This window comes from Spodoptera frugiperda, chromosome 19, assembly GCF_023101765.2.
Source record: "Spodoptera frugiperda isolate SF20-4 chromosome 19, AGI-APGP_CSIRO_Sfru_2.0, whole genome shotgun sequence".
Classification (NCBI taxonomy): Eukaryota; Metazoa; Arthropoda; class Insecta; order Lepidoptera; family Noctuidae; genus Spodoptera; species Spodoptera frugiperda.
Window position 1 is genome coordinate 279,294 of NC_064230.1, and position 22,781 is coordinate 302,074.

The 22,781-nt window shown below is 37.6% G+C and overlaps 2 protein-coding genes across 2 annotated transcripts in view; one reads left to right on the forward strand and one right to left on the reverse strand.

The window, feature by feature from the left end:
• Nucleotides 1-22,781, reverse strand: part of LOC118281129 (M-phase inducer phosphatase) — a 219,828-nt gene that overhangs the window by 38,029 nt on the left and 159,018 nt on the right. The window lies entirely within an intron of this gene.
• Nucleotides 11,818-22,781, forward strand: part of LOC118281259 (Kv channel-interacting protein 4-like) — a 108,288-nt gene continuing 97,324 nt past the window's right edge. Inside the window, exons 1-2 of the mRNA XM_035601846.2 lie at nucleotides 11,818-11,953; nucleotides 20,060-20,147. Coding sequence (XP_035457739.2) covers nucleotides 11,891-11,953; nucleotides 20,060-20,147 — 151 coding nt within the window. The 5' untranslated portion in view covers nucleotides 11,818-11,890. The remainder of the gene's footprint in view (nucleotides 11,954-20,059; nucleotides 20,148-22,781) is intronic.

Consider the following 22,781-nt stretch of genomic DNA (forward strand, 5'->3'; position numbering starts at 1 on the left):
AGGTTGGTCAGTCAAAGCATTTATTTCAATTAATCCTATATTAGGCTCTTTTGAAACGTCAAATTGGATTATCCGTCAGTCTGTCTGTCAGCGAAGCTATATAGGTAGCTAAGTGTTATAGATTTTTTTCTGAACAAAAGTTTTAGCCTGGACGCGATTTACTTATATTTTTCACATATTTGTTTCAACATAAAAAAAATATCTAAAATTTCAAACGAATGCGAAAAGTATTTCGTTATAAAACAAAACGGTATCAAAATGTAAACCTTGTTTGTATCATAAAAAGGTTGAGTTCTCAACTACCAATTACGTGTGACTCTGGCACAGAATATTAAACACACTCCCTGTAGTACAGCAGATTAAGCTACTCCAATCCGACAATCTTTTCATTGGATTCTCGACCTTATAGTCAAAGTAATAAAGTTGAATATCTATATTTTATAGAATAGTATAGCTTCACCTGCTGCCTACAGTTCCCGGACTCGGGCAATGGAACACAAAAGTTTCTTTAAGGATTTTGTTAAAGTTTGTATAACATACATACTGCATAGTATTGCACCTTTTAATCATCGAAAGGGTAGGCAGTAGTAAACATTTTGTATGTAGTATTCACTTTTCACTATGTATGTTACGAGTCCTAAGTAATAAGGACTAGGGAATCTTTTGGCTACAATTAAACAATTAAAGCTAAAAAAATCCGTCAATTTTGGCTTTCTCAGAATCGAACCCGAGACTTTTTACTTAGCAATTAAAGTTGTTAATCGATTAGATTAGTCACAAAGTCCGTAATACAAGCAAGTGAAGCCGCAAGCATCAGCCAGTTTGTAATAAAAACAATACACCACGATGGATTTAGAACGATGTACCGTATGGGGAGACCTCTTATGACTTATTTTAAACCACATATTTGGTATCATATTGGCTGACAATATACGAAAAATTAGCGAAATACGCCCAGTAGACCAGTGCATTGAATAATGCGCTATTTGGTATTTATTTTTTTGAACTAATTTGAAAACTCTTTACAAATATAATAATACACTAGCTTTTGCCCGCGACTTCGTTCGCGTGGAATAGTGACTTCCGGCAAATTTTTGGTTTTAACCACATAGTTCCCGATCTCGCGGGATCTCTTCAAAAATGAGATGTGGAAGATATTCCAGGGAACTCTTCAAAAATCAACATAATGAGCTCTGCGTTTGAATTTAATAGATGTATACTCACTTAGGGCATTGAAAAAATAGTTTAAAAACGGACTTAAACTAACTTAAAACTAAAGAAAGCTACGAATTACGAATTTATAACAATTAAAAAAGAAACTATATTACAACCTATCCTCTATGCTATAATAACCAAGCTTAAACTAAATAATTTAAAAGAAACGACTTAAATCTAATCTAATTAAAAAAAAAATTAGACTTACAATTTTATTAAAAAAACTAACTACAGTAACTACTAATAATCGATATCAAACTAAACCTACGTTAAATAGTTTAACCAAAAAACCAGGAAAACCCAACAAATAAACTTATTAATTGACAAATACAACGAAACCAATTTAGAATATACGAAACAGCAGGACCACTACAGACAAATAATCATACGACTGATAATACACTTTTCTACGATAGTACCGAAGCGCTCGGCCGATACCCAACCAAATGAATGTAACGAAACCATAGCGCGATCTATTTCGATCCCAACGCCATCTATCGAGGATAAAGACAACTTGGACTATTTATTTATACTCCGTTCGGGCATTTTCTTTGTACTAAAAGTTTAATTATATTGATATTATTTTTTTCATACCTTTTTACTATTTATTTACTTTTTTCGATGAATTAAAACAATAACATGAACCGAAGTCGTGTAACGATCGACATAGAATTATCTATACTCCGTTAGAGAATTTTCTTTGTACTAAATGTTTTATTATATTGATATTATTTTTTTCATACCTTTTTACTATTTATTTACTTTTTTTCGATAAATTAAAACAATAACATGAACCGAAGTCGTGTAACGATCGACATAGAATTATTTATAAATAATTTATTTCTTATTTTTATTTTTTGATTTTTGAAATAAAAATATATCTATGTCCTTTCTAGGTTCTAAACTATATCTGTACCAAATTTCAACCAAATCCGTCAAATAGTTGCGGAGATTAATGGTATAAGCATAGAATGTTCGACGTGATTCTTTAATTTGACATAACTTTTTTATTTATGAACCGATTGACATGAAACAAACACTAAATGTAAATTTAAGCATCCCACAATATATTCGTGAAAACCGCATCCAACTCGGATCAGCCGTTTCTGAGATTAGCGCGCACAGACGAACAGACAAACAGACAAACAGACAAACAGACAAAAAAAAAGTTAATTACATTTTTGGGTTCGACATCGACATAACAATAACCCCTGCTATTTTTTTTATTTTTATTTTCAATGTACAGACAGCACTTTTCTACGATTTTATTATATGTATAGATTATAACAGCCGCGTCGCATGTCCATAACATTCCTAGACAAACTACAACATTACAGCTCGTCTGTGGTCACGAAACATGGAGCTGATCCCACAGAATTTAATACTTGATTAATTTCATTATTTATTTTCAGTTTTCATTGAAATATTTAGTTGTATTATACTCTTGTGGACGAGTACTACTTGTAGTTTCGTTTAAATCATGTGAGTGATCTCCATACTGTATAGAATACAGACGCGAGACGTGACAATGTTTAGTTATGTTAATGTCCAGTTTCAGTGTCTCGTAGGGCCATTCACTATTACCTACTAATGGTTCAAAGACGAACCCATGCTACCTTTTACACACACATACCCAAAGCAAACGTTTGACGGAGTGGATTAAAACAACACTATTAGTGTGCGATGAGTTTCCTCTCACTCGAGCCAAACATAACACCATACTTGTTTTTCTAAGGGGAAACACTACTCATATAGTTTGACTGTGGTTTGGTATTGTAGCTAAATTATTAGCTATAATGCAACTGTCACAGGTTTGATAACGGCTGACTCTGATTCTACCGATTTTCCATACGAATCTACGCTTTGCATTGAATAGCTAACTTAACTAATTGAATTCGAATTCGATACCCCTCTGTCTAGTAGTCACGCTTGTAACTTTAGACCATAGAGGTAGTCAAGTTTATTTGGTATTCAATATTATTCTCTGCACAAAACCATATTTAATCTATCTGTATGTAAGAAAAAAAATAACTGCTATTCGTTAGTCTTGCTAAGATTACAGATTGGCTGCTCCGATTTGGCAAATTTTGGCCTTAAATTGTGTGTGGGAAGGTTTAAAAGGTGAGAAAAATATGTTGGAGGCAGTACGAAGTTTGCCGGATCAGCTAGTCTACATATAAAATGAATTGCTATTCGTTAGTCTAGTCAAAATTTGAAATCGGCTGGACCGATTTCTCTTTTTTACTCGAAATCAGCTGTTTTTAGTTTTGAACTATTGATAGCAGTCAAAGTCAAGGCAAGGTTCAAAAGGTTGAAAAAAACATGTTTGATGCGATAAAAAATTTGCCTGTTCAGCTAGTTCCAATACAATAAATAGCCCACCAATTGTTAACTCCAATAACTTCACTCCCTCCCCCGGGAGTCTGGTGTGATGTTGAATGTAATTTACAGTTTCATTTCGTTTTCAGGTGCAATAATACCTGAACGTATGACGTCATAAATTGTTATGAGGCTGATTGCTGGCTTTTTACAGCGGTTTATTTATATTTACGCAACGTCACGCCTTTTATCCCCGAAGGAGTGGGCAGAGATGCACATTACGGCACGTAATGCCGCTATACAATATACACCCAATTTTCACCATTTTTATTGTAAGTCCCATGCAATTGGGGGTGATATGTCCATATAACGGGCACAATTCCAGGCTTCGTGCTACTAATGAGAAATTTTCGAAAAACCGAAAAAAGCCTAGTAATACTTTGCTTGACCCGGGAATCGAACTCTAAAATAGTTGCAAGACGAATCGCATTTAACAGGCAGTAAGTCTAATGTAACATATTCGATAGGATTTCAAACTCCTTGTTATTACTTAGATTATTTTAAAGAAACTGAAAAAGCCCCATAATTAAATAAATAGTTACTTTGTTTGTCCCATAAATTTAACATGAGATCATTTGCGTGCCAGTCATACTTGCAACCGTTCAATCTATGAGACATAACAAACCCAATCTTTTTAGACATTTCAGAAAAGGGATTTCATTTCTCGCGTTTTTTGTTTCCAATATTTCATTTTCTCCGTCCATAGAACAAAAGATTGGTAAAATACAAACCAAAAACATTTTGCACAGCGCGTCGAAGTTCATAAATAAAATATGACAGAGGAGGTACATAGAGGGGATCTGCAACCGATATGTTTGGATTGGTCGTCTTGCGGTACAAGTGATTTGTTTATTTAGATAGATAGATAGACACACAATTATCATCATCATCAGTCGGAAGACGTCCACTACTGAACAAAGGCCTCCCCCTTAGTCCTCCACGTTGAATAACAACTACTGAACGATAACCTACGACGAAAATTAAAAGAAAGCTGAAAAACTGGTTTATTCAAAATTTGCCCCAACTTTGTCTGTGGATGGAATCGAATGCCTCCTCCACTATTTCCACTCTCCTCTCTATCAGAGTCCTTAAGGAAATGCCGACCTCATCTAGAGTTTTTTTATAATAATTTTGTCGTGTAAAAGATGCTCTTTTGTGGCCTTCACAAAAATAAATTAATTGTTTCCAAGACAAACCAACTACGACATTCTTTAACAAACACATTACAATCGACACTCTACAAGTCTTTTTTAAATGGGGAAAATCATCTAACGCCTTCTCCCGCCTAAGGCGAGGCGAGAGGGAGTGTCAAAATTAACTGACTAAAAAACCACTCCGTTCCTACTCCTGCTCAAGCCGGAGCCCCGGAAACCCGCTAGGTAGTCCTCACCACCGGAACATTACAAGTCTACAAGTACAATATTACATCGCTCCCTAGCGTGCAGTTATCACCAAGTTACTCACTTCCTACATGAGACGAGGTAACGAGAGCTCGTTACTTCGATGTCCAGTTTATTTATTAATGGTAATCAACTCCTGCATAAACATTGGAGTCCCTCTCTCAAGGGAGGTGCATAGTTTAACAAGTTCAGTGTGAAAGTTGTAATGTAAGTTACGAGAGTCAGTTTCATAATTGGATGTAAACTGTATACATAACTTCACACCTGTCTCCCATGGGTAGGCAGAGACAATGGACCGCCAATTGCTACGAATCTTACACACCTCTTTCGCTTCATCAACAGTCATCAGTCTTTTCATGCATGCTCGTCGGTTAAAGGTACTTTTAATTTAGCTGTTTTTCGCCAATCTGGTCGATATATATCTTCTAGGGCGTCTAGGTCTAGGGTGTAAATATTGGGTGTAAATTACAGAGTTTTTGAGATATCAATACCAGAACCATTTTTATTTTTTGAGTAGAATCATTATCATCATATCAGCCACAAGTGATGAACATAGGCCTCCCCCAACGAATTCCAGATAAGCCAGTTGGAAACGACCTGCATCCAGCGGCTCCCTGTGACCTTAATCAGGTCGTTTGTCCACATTGTGGGATGTCCTACACTACGCTAGCTGGTAGAATATCCTCAGCCATTTAATTATGTAATTATTATTTTTTGGGTTTACTAAGGCAATTTTCACAAGAATATAAAAATGTGTATTACTTAGCAATACATTACTCAGCAGCCATTTGCCCGCATTGTCACTTAGTGAAAACAGAAGGCTGTATTGTAAGCAAGCATCCACATTAGACGAATACTTAGACATAATATTGTTTTGTTTGTAAGTCAGTTATGTTAGTAGACCAAATAATTGAACCACTTAGAAAGGGGAAGCTGACATTCCAGTGGCAGTGCCACATTGTGTATTGAAGTTATTAAATAGTTTGTTAACTCAATATCTTAGTATCATTGAAAATACAATCACATTGTTACCTAGCATAGTTTCATAAATATTTCTTAGCCACATTGGTCCTAAATTTGTCTAAGATGTTTCATGAACATTCTTACCAATATGTATTATAAATGCGAAAGTTTGTGAGCCCGTTTTTTTGTGTGTTTACTACTTCATCACGTGAAAACGGCTGAAGAGATCGGGATGTTTGAAACATAGGTAAATTATGGTCTGCAATAACACATAGGCTACTTTTATTCCCACAGGAACGCGGGAGACGCCGTTGGCAGAAGGTAGTATAAATATAATGAATAAATTCCCAATCTCTCAAACTCAAAAAATAAAGACAAAAAAATTTACTCGTATATTGTTATAATAATTTCACAGCGTCAGCATTCAAAGAAATACCAAAAAACACATTTGGATTCTTTGTTAAAGTTTTTACAACAAAACAAAATACATTTCCCACTTTAATTCTTATAAGACTTTCAGCCATAAATTGACAGAAAAAAAATAAAGTTAAAAAATTAACACCGTTTTATCTGCACCACGTCAAGCCCGCCAAAATGTAGTGTCCTTTCTCATTTAAACACATGAAACAGCAAAACCAACTTTAACACAAACGGACTAAAACACAAAATCCAACAACGAATATTATACAGACTTTGCAAACTATCCTCGGTTTTTTACCGTTGTGTCGTGCAAAAATGAGCCTTATTGCATTGGTAATAAGAGAGGTGATCTTTATAAATAGTGATAGAATAAGTTTGTTTAGTATTCAGGATGCTGCATTGTTCAACATACGATATTCAGTATGTATAGTGAAACGCTCACGAATAGTCGTGAACGCGCGAACAAAACGCGATTTATTGGTTAATCTGTGCAATAATAAAACGTTTAATTACGTCCGTGCGTGATTTTGAAGCCCGCGCTTTTTTTTTGGTAGAATTTTGATTTATGTGTTGGCAATATTATAGTTTTATTAGTTTTTCAAATATAATTCAATTATTTATTTAATTTTTATTAATTAACAATCAAAATACTTATTTATTAACATTGAATACATAAAATATTTAATAATTGTAGTGCATAACTACTTAGTATTAATGAAGTTCGAAATTTTGGTTTATAAAATTCTAAGAACTAGGTAAGAAAATTAAAAATATAGTTCAATAGTGCTTACCAATATCATTAGAACTTGAGACGGGATATTTACCATGTTTATGAGTTCATAAAGCAGTTCATCCGTGATCATGGCGCTTGCAACAGTGCCGAAATATCGGAAACTCATAGACATAAATAAACATGGTAAATATCCCGTCTCAAGTTCTAATGATAGTGTTAGTGACCATGTCAGTTTAAAAACTTAGTGTTTACCAATCTTAATTATTATGAGTTTCATACATACATAACTTCACGCCTGTCTCCCATGGGGGTAGGCAGAGACAATAAAACGCCAATTGCTACGAATCTTACACACCTCTCTCGCTTCATCAACAGTCATCAGTCTTTTCATGCATGCTCGTCGGTTAAAGGTACTTTTAATTTTGCCCTGCTTTAATATACCGAACGGAAAACCACTTATGACTTAATTTAAACCACATAATAATATTTGTTAATATTGAAACAATATTAGACACGTATTTTTTATTTTGTCATATAAGACAACAATACTTAGATAAAACGAATGAAAGTTTAGGAGTGGGAGCAAATACTTCATTTCTACGTATAAAATTGACGTGTAAAAGTGTTATCTTATAATCTATATTTACAGAAATAAATATCATTTATCATCAAAAAAAAAAACGTACCTAGAAGTGACGTTACGCGATATTTCAAATCGATATATCTTCGAAAGTATTTGTTTCGGTAAGAAAATAAAAAATACGTGTGTAATGTTTTAAAATAATTTACAAGACAGACATTGAAATAAAAATTAGCCATCTACCCTTAAGTTTTATAATGGCAACAGTTTCTATCAGAATATAGCTGAACCTTGGGGGCAGAAGTTTAAATTAGATTACAGATGAGATTACAAGTTCGCAAATTATACAGAAGATAAGAAATTAACTTAAATTTAACATTTCAAGGTTAAACAACTTTGAAATGTTAAATTTAACTTTAGCTAGTTTCTGTCAGGGACTTCGCTCGCGTTCTTAGGATAAAAATTATCCCACATGGACACTTGAAACACCAGAGGCGTTACAAGTGCGTTGTCGGCCTTTTGGGAGTTAGGAATTTAAGGGTTGTTCGGGAATCGGGGATTGGGAAGGGGGGGAGGGGAATTGGGCCTCCAGTAACCTCACTCACACAACACAGACGTTGTTTCACGTCGGTTTTCTGCTCGGCCGTGGTAACACTCCGGTCGAGCCGACCCAGCAGTGCCGAAGCATGGCGAGAAAACACAATTAATCTGTCTACTCTTGCGGATTATATAATTCGTTGTATTAAGCTTAAAAAGTAGGTAACAGTAATAAGTTGTAAGTATTACGTTAGCCAGACTCTTTTTTTGTGACCTCAAAAAAGTATCTGTTGAAAAAACCAATCCCGCTTTCGTTAGTGAAATTCCCGCGCGTTAATCACCTTGCCTGTCTTGGCGAAATATTTTAAACCTTGAATATTATATTGTGTATTTAAAAATGTAGGAACATTTTGTCGATCGACATGTGTTCCTGGAGACATCGAGGCGCAAAATTAACAGTAACGTCACAGAATAATAAGTAAAGTAACGTACCTATTAATTTGAAAGTATTTGAACAGGGTATCGAATTTAGTTTTAAGTAAAATTTCCGTGGTACTTGGCGACTGGGCTTCTCCCAGTTGTGCAGTCTCTTTTGTGCCTTAAGGCTTAAGTCATTCTGTCTCCTGCATTAAATTCACCGAGGGAAGTGGAAACTATCGTTTTCTTTTTCTTCTCCTCTAATAACATCCTCTGATTTTCATTCATGTCCCTGGGACGTCGGACTTCAATGTTCCGGTGTTTGCATGGTTGTATCTACTGTAGATCTTGGTGCACAGGAGTTGCAGCGGTATGGGAGGTTATGGCGGGTTTGTCCCATTAAAAAAATACCCTATCGTACAGATCATGCAAAATCGTCCAGAAAAGCTTAAATATTAAATAATAATCTACGAAGTGTCGTGAAAATGACATCGATCAAGAACTTCACGAAAAGCCTTTTTGTAAACATTCTGGTTTATTTACATCCTAAATTTCAATAGACGATGTAACTTAAGGGCCCCATGTTCACATTTGCTATGAGTCCCGCGTCAGCTTTAAGGTAAGCGTCCACAGGCCCGCATCGTACGCATCGCACGCAACGGATTTTAGTTTGTCTTGTATAGAAACTCATACAACTGCGTCCACTGATCCGCATCGTACGGACCGCATCATCGGCAATGTCTACATGCGATGCGTATCGAAAACGTCATACGGAATGCGTACAATGCGTGCGATGCGTACGATGCGGGGCTGTGGACGCGTACCTTTATCCGGCACTACTTTCACCTATTTTCTTTTGTCTATTTATTTATTTTACTGATAGTTTGTAGGAAACTATTTAAAATGAAAGTGCAAACAATAAATAATGCTAGAAGTACCTCAACTTCCTTATATTCTTCATATTCTTGAAGCTTTCCAAGTTTGTAGGAAAAAGTCTAGTGTAGAGCGACTAGTGGTCTTGGTACTTGAGCGATGTTCACGTTAAACCGATGTGAAACAACGCTTGCGTTGTGTGAGTGAGGTTACCGGACGCCCAATTCCCCCCTTCCCAAAGTCAAAGTCAAAGCATTTATTTCAATTAATCCTAAATTAGGCACTTTTGAAACGTCAAATTGAATTGTTCGTCAGTCTGTCTGTCAGTGAAGCTAGGCGCTCGTTCCAAAGTGTAGCTTCGAATGGAGAAGAAAGAGCAAGAAACTACATCGTTACTCTTTAAAAAAAGTGATTTTTACAATATCTCTGATATATTATATGACCATTTACCAATCCCCGACATCCTAACAACCCTTAATTTCCAAAATTAGGTTAAAATAAACATTTTTTCAGCAGCGTGCGCTGCTCATGATGAAGAGTTCCTCTGTGACTCAAAACTAGTAGAGCTTTTCTCGTTCTTTCCTTGTGTGAATGCAATCTTCCCAATCCCCGATTGCCCAACAACCCTTAAATTCCTAACCCCCAAAAGGCCAGCAACGCACTTGTAACGCCTCTGGTGTTTCAAGTGTCCATGGGCGGCGGCGATTGCTTACAATCAGGTGATACGTCTGCTCGATTACCGGCGTGTTCCATAAAAAAAGTTCGTTTTTTTATACCACACGGTCCACCTGATGGTAAGTGGTTACCGTGGCCTATTTTTTTTTGAGTGGGGATAATCATCCAATGACTTCTCCCGCTTTGGGCGAGTGGTGGGAGGAAGTGTCAGATTTTCAAACAAAATAAATAATCAAGTATTAAATTCTGTGTGAACAGCTCCATGTACCTTGACCACAGAAGAGCTGTAATGTTGTAGGTTGTCTAGGAATGTTACGGACATGCGCCGCGGCTGTTATAATGCCGTATTTGTAAACAGTGTTCAAATTAGCTCAAAGACAATAATGCACTTGTTGGCTTACCTACTGGGCCTTTTTCGCTCATTTTTCGTATATCGTCAGCAAAGATGATAACAAATATGTGGTTTAAATTAAGTCATAAGAGGTTTCTCCATACTGTATACTATATTATTTTGATGTATGTCTGTCTGTCAAATTACATCTACATTAAGTACCTTTCAAATAGCCGAATTGCCACCAAAATGTCGTATTAACAAAACCATACAGAATTTTATGAGCAAATAAATGAAATTGAAAACCGCATATAAGGTATACTCCGATATTTAGAAGAATTGCAACCTTATTCTCTTAGCAAAAGAGTTGAATATGTATTGAAGATATTTGTGAGAGTAGGGTAGATTGAAGTGCTGGTGACTGTTATGAAGGTATACTCCAATCTGTATTGGAACTCGTACCTTATACCTTTTGTGGTACAGTCGAATATGTATTGAATATGTTGTTTATGATAGGGTAGTTTCATGTGCTAGTATTGAATAAGATGTTTGAGAACTATTTGTTAGTAATTTACTTGGAAATGAAGATGTATTAAGGTTTTGGCTGCTTTTCCACCAGAGATGTGCTATGCTACGTTGCTGTGGATGCGTTTGGCTTCCACCAATCATATTCATTGGTACACATAGCTTAGCACTAGTGGAAACGGACTCAGCTAAGCTATGTTTTTTATATGGAAAGATGCGTGCTATGAATAGATTCTTTACTATATACACTTGAAATGTGTCATTTTCTAAAATATGCGTTTCTAATCAAATTGAATTTCGTTAAAATGCACATTGTTTTTATTTCTCTTTAGTGTGTTAGACTTTTTTTTTGTTAAATAAACAACAAAAAATATTTTTTTTTACTGCCTCGTTGGCCGAGTGGTTGCAAGTGCGACTGCCGGGCAAAGGGTCTCGGGTTCGATTCCCGGGTCGGGCGAAGTATTACTGGGCTTTTTTCGGTTTTTCAAATTGCGAAAATTTGGGTGTACATTGGCATTAACTATGTGCCATAATGTGCACTTCTGCCTACCCCTTCGGGGATTAAAGGCGTGACGTTTATAATACTTTTCTAATCGAAGTGGCTGAACTACATTTTACTTTTAATACCTCATCATCATCAGCCTATAGCAGTCCACTGCTGACAACTCCCCAATTGTTCGCCACTTTGCTCTATCACTAGCGATAATAATACCAATGTACTTGTATTTGAAATGTGTAGATAAGTGAGTGTTAATAACATTCCGACTGAATTGTGAACCTCCTCCATTTTGGGAAGTCGGTTAAAAATACCCAGTGTCAGTGCAGTGTCAGTGTATATTACAATGTACGGTGTGGTGGTGGGGCAGAAAGAGGGGAAGCAGAGGCAACGGCGGCAGCGAGATCAGGTGAGGGAGTATTTATTTATACAAGTTACAAGTGACGGTGCAACCTGCAACAAAATTGAAGATTTTATTGTTACTTTCTTGAGACATACTAAATTAATTATTATGTTATCGGCTTACTCACGGAATTATTTGACGAGGAACTCGATTAGTTTCAAGCCATGCTAGAGGCTCATATTCATGAGCAGCATTCCGCGACACACGACGCGGCGATTGTCGCACTGCTACTGATATGAGCCTCTAGCATGGCTTGAAACTAGTCGAGTTCCTCGTCAAAACATTACGTGAGTAAGCCGATAACATAATAATTAAAATTGAAGATGTTCAGCATTTGCTGATGGAATGTGTCCGTAATAAGAATGAACGCTACTCGTTGCTCGCTTGCTGAATGAACTGAATTTAAATAGACTGGATGTAGGTTTGATTCAAAGCATTTTAGCAAACCCTAAATCAAAAGCTGCAAAAAAAATGTGTAGATTAATGTTAATTGTTCAGCAGTGAGGAGCAGATTTATAGTTTTATTTATAACTAGCTACTTCGGCGCGGTTTCACTCGCTCTGCTTGGTTCCTTTTGGTCATAGCGTGATGTATTATAGCCTATAACCTTCCTCAATAAATGCACTACCCAACACAAAAAGAATTATTCAAATCGGACCAGTAATTCCGGAGATTAGCGCGTTCAAACAAACAAACAAACTCATCAGCTTTATAATATTATAGTATATTATAGTATAGATTCAGTTGTTTTTTTTTTTTATAACAAATGAATTTATTATTGTTATAAGGTATGATGGGGTTGACATATCCTTGTTGGACAAAAACCCCTAAAATCTAAATAAAATAAAAATTAAAAAAAAAGTGACAGTGGTAGCGGTGTCAGCAAAAAACGAACTAGAAAGAGAGTAGACCGATTTGTCTGCTCGTAAACATCCACCCGCATTTATTCCAGTTCATCCGTGATCATGGCGCTTGCAACAGTGCCGAAATATCGGAAACTCATTAAAATAGAAAAACATGGTAAATATCCCGTTTTAAGTTCCAATTGTAGTTATTTAATACTTTTTTTTTGAGGAGGAAATATCATTCGACTGCACGGTTGGCGCGGTGGCTGGGCAACTGGCTGCTATTCAACGTGTAGTGGAATCGATTCCCGCACGGAGCAACTAAGTCAAAGTCAAAGTCAACATTATTTATTTCAAATAGACCAGGGAGGCACTTTTGAACGTCAAAGCAAATATAATAATATTAATAACGTCTGTCTGTCGGTCAGTCCTCTAGTTGCTCTATTTGCTCGTTCCAAAGTGTAGATTCCTATGTAGAAGAACGAGCAAGAAACTCCATAGGTTACTCTTTTTCATTCAGGTTCACAATACAATTCTTGGTTACTTTGTTTCGATCTTTGTGTGATCCACAAATTGTTGTTTCGGGTCTGGGTGTCATGTGTATGTGAACTTGTATGTTTGTAAACGCACACACGACACAGGAGAAAATCCTAGTGCGGGGCAACGTTTTTTTGAAAAAAAACTTTTACTAATGTTTAAGCCTTGTGGAGATATGGTCACGGCTCACGGTAAAATTCATGTCTAACTACTGTTCCTTCATTTACTCTTCTCGTGGGTATCACATACCCTACTAACGAGGTAATTGACAGAGATCAAACCGCAGCGCTCTGTGATAAACTTGACCCTTTTAAGCTGTAATACTCAACTCAGTTATCGCGCCCTCTGCCTGGAATCACGCGCACTTTTCGGCGCGCGCGACGATGTTGGCTCGTTCGCCGGCGGCTGCATAGGTGTTGGTTTCGATTCTCGGGATCGACGCAAAAACGGTGTTAATAACAATAAAAACATAATAATGAAATTGGTTTTTGTTGGTTTTCTTTCCAATTTAACGTGTGTGAAGCAGTTATTAAAACATAGTTATAAAATAATAATTAAAATATGTGCCAAGTATCAAAACTAGCATGCCTCACTACTCGCTGCCCCGGTGAACAACGCGCGGTTGTCGGCACCGCGATATATTATGTGAAGCGATACAACACAATACTCGAATGAATTCACACCTTCACTATTTATTTATTTGACTATATTTTATATAAATATGAATGATATAGAATGAAAATGGAATTTATCTGTTTCACGAATTTAAAAAACGAATATCGTATAATTTTGGACATTTATATGTACTGTGACGGGGTATGTAAATTAAAAATCTATTTAGTCCGTCAGTTAGGTAATGGAACAATATTAGACACGTATTTTTTTCATTTTGTCGTATAACATAACAACACACACAATTCCAGACTCCGTGCTACTACAGAGGAATTTTTCGAAAATCCGAAAAAAAGCCCAGTAATACTTTGCCCGACCCGGGAATCGAACCCGAGACCCCTTGTTCGGCAGTCGCACTTGCGACCACTCGACCAACGAGGCAGTCATAACATAACAATACTTAGATAAAACGAATCAAAGTTTAGGAGTGGAAGTGGGAGCAAATACGTCATTTCTACGTATAAAACGTACCTTGAAGTGACGTCACGCGATATTTCAAATCGATGTATCTTCGAAAGTATTTGTTTCCGTACGAAAATAAAAACATACGTGTGTAATGTTTTTAAATAGATTATTTACAAGACGAACATTGAAATAAAAATTAGTCATCTACCCTATTTGGTATAAGCCAACAATTTCAAAAGCTTCGCCGGCCATTTTAGCTTACACCTGCATTATACAGCTTAAATAACAAGCTGTATATTCCCAAGTTATAGCTTAACAGCTTGCGAAAACGAGCTGCTCAACAATAGCTTAGAAAGTTATGAGCTGTTTACATTAATTGTCCAGTCAACTGATGGTAGCGAGGTTGACTCGTCAACGACACACGTACTTAGGTATCGTCATGAGCTAATGTTCACATGTAATCAGCTCATGTAGTGTATTGTCCAGTCAACTGATGGTAGCGAGGTTGACTCGTCAACGACACACGTACTTAGGTATCGTCATGAGCTAATGTTCACATGTAATCAGCTCATGTAGTGTATTGTCCAGTCAACTGATGGTAGCGAGGTTGACTCGTCAACGACACACGTACTTAGGTATCGTCATGAGCTAATGTTCACATGTAATCAGCTCATGTAGTGTATTGTCCAGTCAACACCATACAAATTATGTGAAAAATCCATGTTAGTCTATAGATTTTGGATATAGAAATCGATTGGCTATTAATTTTGGCTGACTACGAGCCTCCTCTACATAAGAGGGTTTGCCATAATCTCCGCAGGCAGGCGGGTTGGAGATCGCAGTGTAAAAGGTTCAGGTTTATCAGAGAGCGCTGCTGCACGGTTTCTGTCTAATATGTAGTTTCTTAGTCGGGTATATGCCACCCGCAGGAAGAGTACGGGGGTGACAAATTAGTTATGTATTTTAATTTAACGTCACTGTAGTTTCCTAGTCGGGTATATGACACCCGGCTGGAATAGTAGAAGTGGTATAACGTTGATTTTACTCAGACGTCACTATAGTTCCCTAGTCGGGTATGTGATACCCGGCGGGAAGAGTAGAGGTGGTGACACGTGGATTTTTACTCTGACGTCACCGTGGCTTAATTCTGTATTTATTTTAAAATAATTCTCGACATATCTGCTTACCTCCCCGCTGTTCCCAAGAGTGAAGTTATCTGAAAGTTGGCTAAGTTTATGAAAGTTTCAGTTACAGTTACAGTATTATCTCAAGTTGTTTCATTGTTCAGGAATACTTGTTGTATATTGTTCGGATTAAGTTTCAGGTTCGAAGTCAAAGTCAAAGTCAAAAACATTTATTTCAAATAGACCAGGAAGGCACTTTTGAACTTCAAAGCAAGAAAGATTTCCCGGTGTGCGAAATTGTGCTGGTACTTCTATGTATAGTATAATACATAGGTACATATGTATATGTATACAGGGTGACTGGTAATTAGTGAACGATATTTAAACACGTGATTGTACTCATGATTACAAACAACTTTCCCGAAGAAACTTTTATTGTATACTCATTAGTTTTATTTTTATCACAATAACAAAACAACAAAACACCTACCTAGTTACTAGTCTTCCTATAACGCGGGCGCCTCGCTGCTAACAGCTGAGTTATGTTATAAGTCCCATGTAATAGGGGGTGGTATCTATTGCCATATACTGGACACAATTCCAGACCAAAACAGATAAACCCCAATAATACTTAGCCCGACCAGGGAATCGAACCCGAAACCTCATGCTCAGCATTTTTACTTGCGATCACTCGACTGACGAGGCAATATCCTATATGTTATTTCATACAAACAGTCACATAAACTTTTAAATCACTACATAGTATAAAACAAAGTCGCTTTCTCTGTCCCTATGTCCCTTTGTACGCTTAAATCTTTAAAACTACGCAACGGATTTTGATACAGTTTTTTTAATAGATAGAGTGATTCAAGAGGAAGGTTTATATGTATAATACGTGCATAATATATCACCATTATATTGACGGACAAACATCCAAACAAACAAACTTTCACATTAATAATATTAGACAGTCTGATAGGATTCTAACAAGCCGCTTTAAATCACGCAGTCGTAATGTTACAATACAACCATAATAGATACCATCTATTGGAACCATAAATTAGGGATGGATTAAACAGCATTGTCTATGCCTGACCATAATCTATATTTATTGGTCTTGGCTTGTCTATGTTCCGCATAAGATAGTTGTATTGAGATTATTGTGATTTACTTCTAATGATTATGTAAAGGTTAGGGTTCGATTCCCAAGTTGATTAAACAATTTATTGTTAATTTACAACGTCACGCTTTTTATCCCCGACGGGGTAGACAGAAGTGCTCATTACGGCATGTAATGCCGCTATACAATGTACACCCACTTTTCACCATTTGTGTTATAAGTCCCATGTAATACTGTACTTACTACTATGCTGTGAGCCTACTGTTAATGTAAATTTATAAAATGTAATTGACATTCTTGGGCTTAGTAGAAGCCCATTGCATGCTACGGCGTAGTTATTTGCATGCTACGGCGTAGCTATTGAATGCTACGGCGTAGCTATTTGCATGCTACGGCCTAGCTATTTGCATGCTACGGCGCAGTTGTTTGCATGCTACGGCGTAGCTATTGAATGCTACGGCGTAGCAAACGACGTAGCAGCGTTTAAGTGTGTTTCGTTGTGTAAGTGAGGTTACCGGAGGACCAATTATACACCTCCCCAATCTCCCCCCTTTAGTTGTATTATGCTTCTGTGGACGAGTACAAGTAGTATTTATCATTGTAAATATTCCAACGAAAACAGAAAATAAAACAATAAAAATAATTCAAACAAAATAAATAATGAAATTAATCAAGTATTAAATTAAGTGTGGGAGAGCCATGCTTCGGCACGAATGGGCCGGCTCGACCGGAGTAATACCACGGCCTTACAGAAAACCGACGTGAAACAACGCTTGCGTTGTGTTTCGTTGTGTGAGTGAGGTTACCGGAGGCCCAATTCCCCCCTTCCCAATCTTCCCCATCCCCATTCCCGAACAACAACCCTTAAATTCCTAACTCCCAAAAAGCCGGTAACGCATTTGTAAAGCCTCTAATGTTTCAAGTGTCCATGGGCGGCGGCGATTGCTTACCATCAGGTAATACGTCTGCTCGATTACCGGCATGACCCATAAAAAAAAAAAAATTCTGTGTGAACAGCTCCATGTTCCTTGACCACAGAAGAGCTGTAATGTTGTAGGTTGTCTAGGAATGTTACGGACATGCGGCGCGGCTGTTATAATGCCGTATTTGTAAAGAGTGTTCAAATTAGCTCAAAGCGAATAATGCACACTACTGGGTCTATTTCGCTCATATTTCGTATATCGTCAGCCAAGATGATCTATACTATCTATACTAATATTATAAAGCTGAAGAGTTTGTTTGTTTAAACGCGCTAATCTCCGGAACTACTGGTCCGATTTGAATAAATCTTTTTGTGTTGGATAGTCCATTTATCGAGGAAGGCTATAGGCTATAAAACATCGCGCTATGACCAATAGGAGCCGAGCAGAGCGGGTGAAACCACGCGGAAATATCTAGTAATAAATATGTGGTTTAAATGAAGTCACCTCTTGACTCCCAACCATCGAGCTATCGATACAATAATTCAAAGGCTATCTTCAGGCAATTACAGTCAGCCATTCAGCCAATAGGCTATAAGTCCACGAAGCTATGCCGCCCGACTCGTTGATCTCGGCTATAAAACGCACGCCACTTGATACATAGCTGCAATTGCATTTATATACTTTTATTGGTTTGCAACGTCACGCCTTTTATCCCCGAAGGGGAAGGCAGAGGTGCACATTATACCCACTTTTCACCATTTGTGTTATAAGTCCCATGTAATAAATAGGTGGTGAATCTATTGCCATATACTGGGCACATTTCCAGACTCCGTGCTACTACTGAGAAATTTTCGAAAAACCGAAAAAAGCCCAGTGATACTTCGCCCGACCCAGGAATCGACACCGAGACCCCTTGCCCGGCAGTCGCACTTGCAACCACTCGGCCAACGAGGCAGTAAAAATGACCACCTTTATTAAAATTCCACTCAATGCCAAATGCAGGTTTCCATAAAAAAGATTCATAGTGTGAATATAACTATAATAGGTGGCACGCTACGTCCAACATTGGACGTTTGCCAAAACGTTTGGCCAACACACTTGGCCAAATGATTTGTCCCAATGTGCTCACGTAGGAGTCACAATATATTTGTTAAACGTGACTGTGTTAAACAATCGGAGTCGTGGTAGTCCGAGCGAGGTTATGCATGAGGGTTTTTTTTTGAGGGGGGAAAATCATCCAATGACTTCTCCCGCCTTGGGCGAGGCGAGAGGGAGTGTCAGACTCTTACTGACTAAAACCACCCCGTTCCTATTCCTGCTTTTCGAGCCGGAGCCTCGGTAACCCAATTTTAATTTATGTATTGGGTAAAATATTATTGAACTTATTGTGGAAATCTAGCTTTACATACATCAATCCATTATTTACATTCCTAAAATTACTAAAATATAAGTTTTTAAACTGACATGGTCACTAATACTATTAGGTATTAGAACTCGATTCAATTCATCCGTGATCATGGTGCTTGCAACAGTGCCGAAATATTGGAAACTCATAGAAATAGAAAAACATGGTAAATATCCCGTTTCGTGTTCTAATACTAATGACTAAAATAGTTCAGTCCCCGGCCGCTAGATGTCTCCGGACGCTAGTTCTTTATTATTTAACGACACAATCTGTGTGGTAAGCACCACTTACTGTCAGTTACTGCACGTGTCTTAGAATACATATATTATGTAGTTCTCCCAGTTGTGCAGTCTCTTTTGTGCCTTAAGGCTTAAGTCATTCTGTCTCCTGCATTAAATTCACCGAGGGAAGTGGAAACAATCGTTTTCTTTTTCTTCTCCTCTAATAACTAACATCTTCTGATTTATTTCGTTGCGGGATCCAAGACAGTCATTCATGTCCCTGGGACGTTGGACTTCAGTGTTCCGGTGTTTGCATGGTTGTATCTACTGTAGATCCTGGTGCACAGGAGTTGCAGCGGTATGGGAGGTTGTGGTGGGCTTGTCCCATTTAAAAAAAAATATATTATGTAGTGTTACGCTTGTTGGAGGTTAAAGGGGGTAAGCAGAGGTTATTGGAAATGTGGTATTTTTAAGATAATCATGTAAATTATGGATGAGATCTAATTGATTGACTAGTGTAGGTAACTATTGAGCAAGAGGTTTTAAGTTGATGTTTGGTTCGTACAAAGTGTGATTTTTTTATGGATGTATAAGCCGGCAAACGTATTGCCTGATGGTAAGCAATCGCCGCCGTCCGTTGATCCGAATTTAAGGATTGTTGGGTAATCGGGGACTGGGCAGATTAAGAAGGGGGTCTCCAATCATCTTCTATGAATGTGAATTGAAAAAAAAATGATTTTATATAAAGTTGCTCCGTGAAGGAACCCGCTACTCGTCACGCAGCAGCCAGTTGCTCAGCCAACATACCAACTGTTCTGTCAATAATTGTTAGACCAATAACGGCTGTATTTTGGTTACAGAATGAGAAAGATGAGAAGGAATCCAAGAAGAGAGGCATCACGGAGAAGTTCATGGAGTATGTCAAGAGGAGGTTGAACCCGCAGTCAGGTTAGTTGGCTTTCTAGAAGTTTATCTTGTTCTAGCTCTAGTGAAGAATCGACTGAGATTTTTAGTGGTGTTTAAAAGGGCCTAGAAAATTATGTACCTATCTGTAGTGTTCGCTCGTAGTATGTCAAATATTATCGGCACTTATGCCCGAATACTCAAACGCTACTCAATTTTGAGAAGCTCTCAAATGTAGTTCTGTCCCTATCATTTCTTTATAAAATGACAGAGATAGCACGATATTTAAGTACAACTTAAAATTGAGTAGCATTTCAGTATTCGGGCCTTAGGTGGTAACCTAAACGGGCTTGCATTATGAGAAGAATATAACGTAGACCCTTTCGGATACAGAAAAATAAGCAAGTCGTTGTAAATTAAGATTGTTTGACTCTCGTTCGAAACTGGAGGTTTGAAATATAAAAAGTTTTTCTAGGGACCTTGTATTAAATTTTGATTTATAGAGAAGTTTGAATTTATCGATGGTCGACAGTATTTTGGTTTTCGTCTTTAAGTAGTACATTTTTGGGATTAGGTTTACTAGTATTCTAAACTCAATATGGGCTTGCATTTTGCCCAATAACATAATTAAAATTTATCGCAACAAGTACCAGTAGATACAAAGACTTCAATTCTTTGACACGTTCTATGTTTACATTATGTAGACATTGTACTGAAAAAACACGGAAATGAAGAAATAAACGACTATTGCATTCATTTCACTAATGATTTTGTGTTAAATGACATTATTTCCTTGTTAACGCCCCAAGTTACAAACACAATGTCGTGTTCTTAATTAAAAACAACACATTTCTATTTTCCTTAACATTAAATCTTCATATTTGAAACAATTGAAAACAATAACCTACGAGTTTTGGTAACAGCGCCACCTATACGAAGTTTCCAGAACTGTAACAGAACGCCATCTTTTGTTCGGGAAGTGAATTAAGCGACTGAGGTGAACGCTTTTATTGTATGCATTTAGTTTGAACATCGTGGATAGATGGCGTTACTGTACTGATAAGGTAAAAGAAGTACGAAAGGGCCAAAAATTAGTCGCGTAGCGTGCCATAGCGTGGCCCCGTATAAAAAGTTGTTTATAAAAATATTATGATAATGGGTAAAAATATCCAATGATTTCTCCCGTCTTAGACGAGGCGAGGTGAGAGGGAGTGTCAGACTCTTACTGACTAAAAACTACTCTGTTCCTACTCCTGTTTTTCGAGCTAGGGCCCGGTAAACCCGCTAGGTAGTCCGCAGCTCCGGATTAGGCATCAGCCCTACTGGGCCCCATCTGTGGTGGTCTGAGGTGTTAGTTATTTTACGGTTTTTCGAAAATTTCTCAGTAGTAATACGGAGTCTGGAATAGTGTCCAGTACATGGCAATAGGCTCACCCCCTATTACATGGGACTTATAACACAAAAGGTGAAAAGTGTGTGTACATTGTATAACGGCATTACGTGCCGTAATGTGCACCTCTGCCTACCTCTTCGAGGATAAAAGGCGTGACGTTTGTATGTACGTATACTAAGTTATTTCAGAGTAAGACCGCGTTCGGCTAAGGCTGCGGTTTTCTTTGCAGTTATACCGTACAAGTTTATACCTTAAATACATTAAACTTTGGATCGAATTTACAGATTAACTCCAAACTTGTGTAAGTAAGATTTAACCAGAGATTTATCCATACTTCACTACATAGTATAAAACAAAGTAGCTTTCTCTGTCCCTATGTCCCTTTGTACGCTTAAATCTTTAAAACTACGCAGCGGATTTTGATGCGGTTGTTTTAATAGGTAGAGTGATTCAAGAGGAAGGTTTATATGTATAATACATGCGTAATACATCACCATTGTACCCATGCGAAGTTGGGGCGGGTCGCTAGTTAATTTATAAAGTTTTTTTGAACGTACTAATCTCTGGATCTACTGGCTCGATATTTATAATAACTATCGTGAGACATACTAAATTAACTTAAAAATCACGGTTTACTTCAAGTTTACACACCTTGTATAGCGGCATTACGTGCCAAAATATGCACCTCTGCCTACCCCTTCGGGGATAAAAGGCGTGACGATATGCATAAGAGGTTTCTCCATACGGTATAACATCACGCTACGATCACAAGGAGGTAAGCAGAGCGGGTGAAATCGCTTGTAATTAATAATGGCTATACAATAACTCCCTACTATGACGTCCCCTAACTAAGTGTTCCCTAAAACAATGGAGTTACTCAATACACAATAACGGCATTAGGCCGGCGCGACTAAGATTAATGGTTCGACCCCTCGGCCGGGCAATATGCTAGTTATAATATAGTAGTACTAGTAGACCGACCCGGCGGCGCTCGGGTGAATGTATTAAACAAGTCATACATACTTTTTTATGTCAAACGGTTTTAATGAAGTTATATAGTTTGGTGGTTCGTTGTGTGATCCTTATTTTTTTTACATTTAATGGGTCGACGTTTGGCCGCTATCTCGCCTGATGGTAAGTGATGATGCGGCCTACGATGGAGCACGTCTGTCCATAAGCAACCTATTCACTCGGGCTTTGAAGACACCCAGGTTATACCCATCAGGAAACACAGACTCCGGCAAGGAGTTCCACTCCCTAGCAGTTCGCACAAGGAAGCTTGAAGC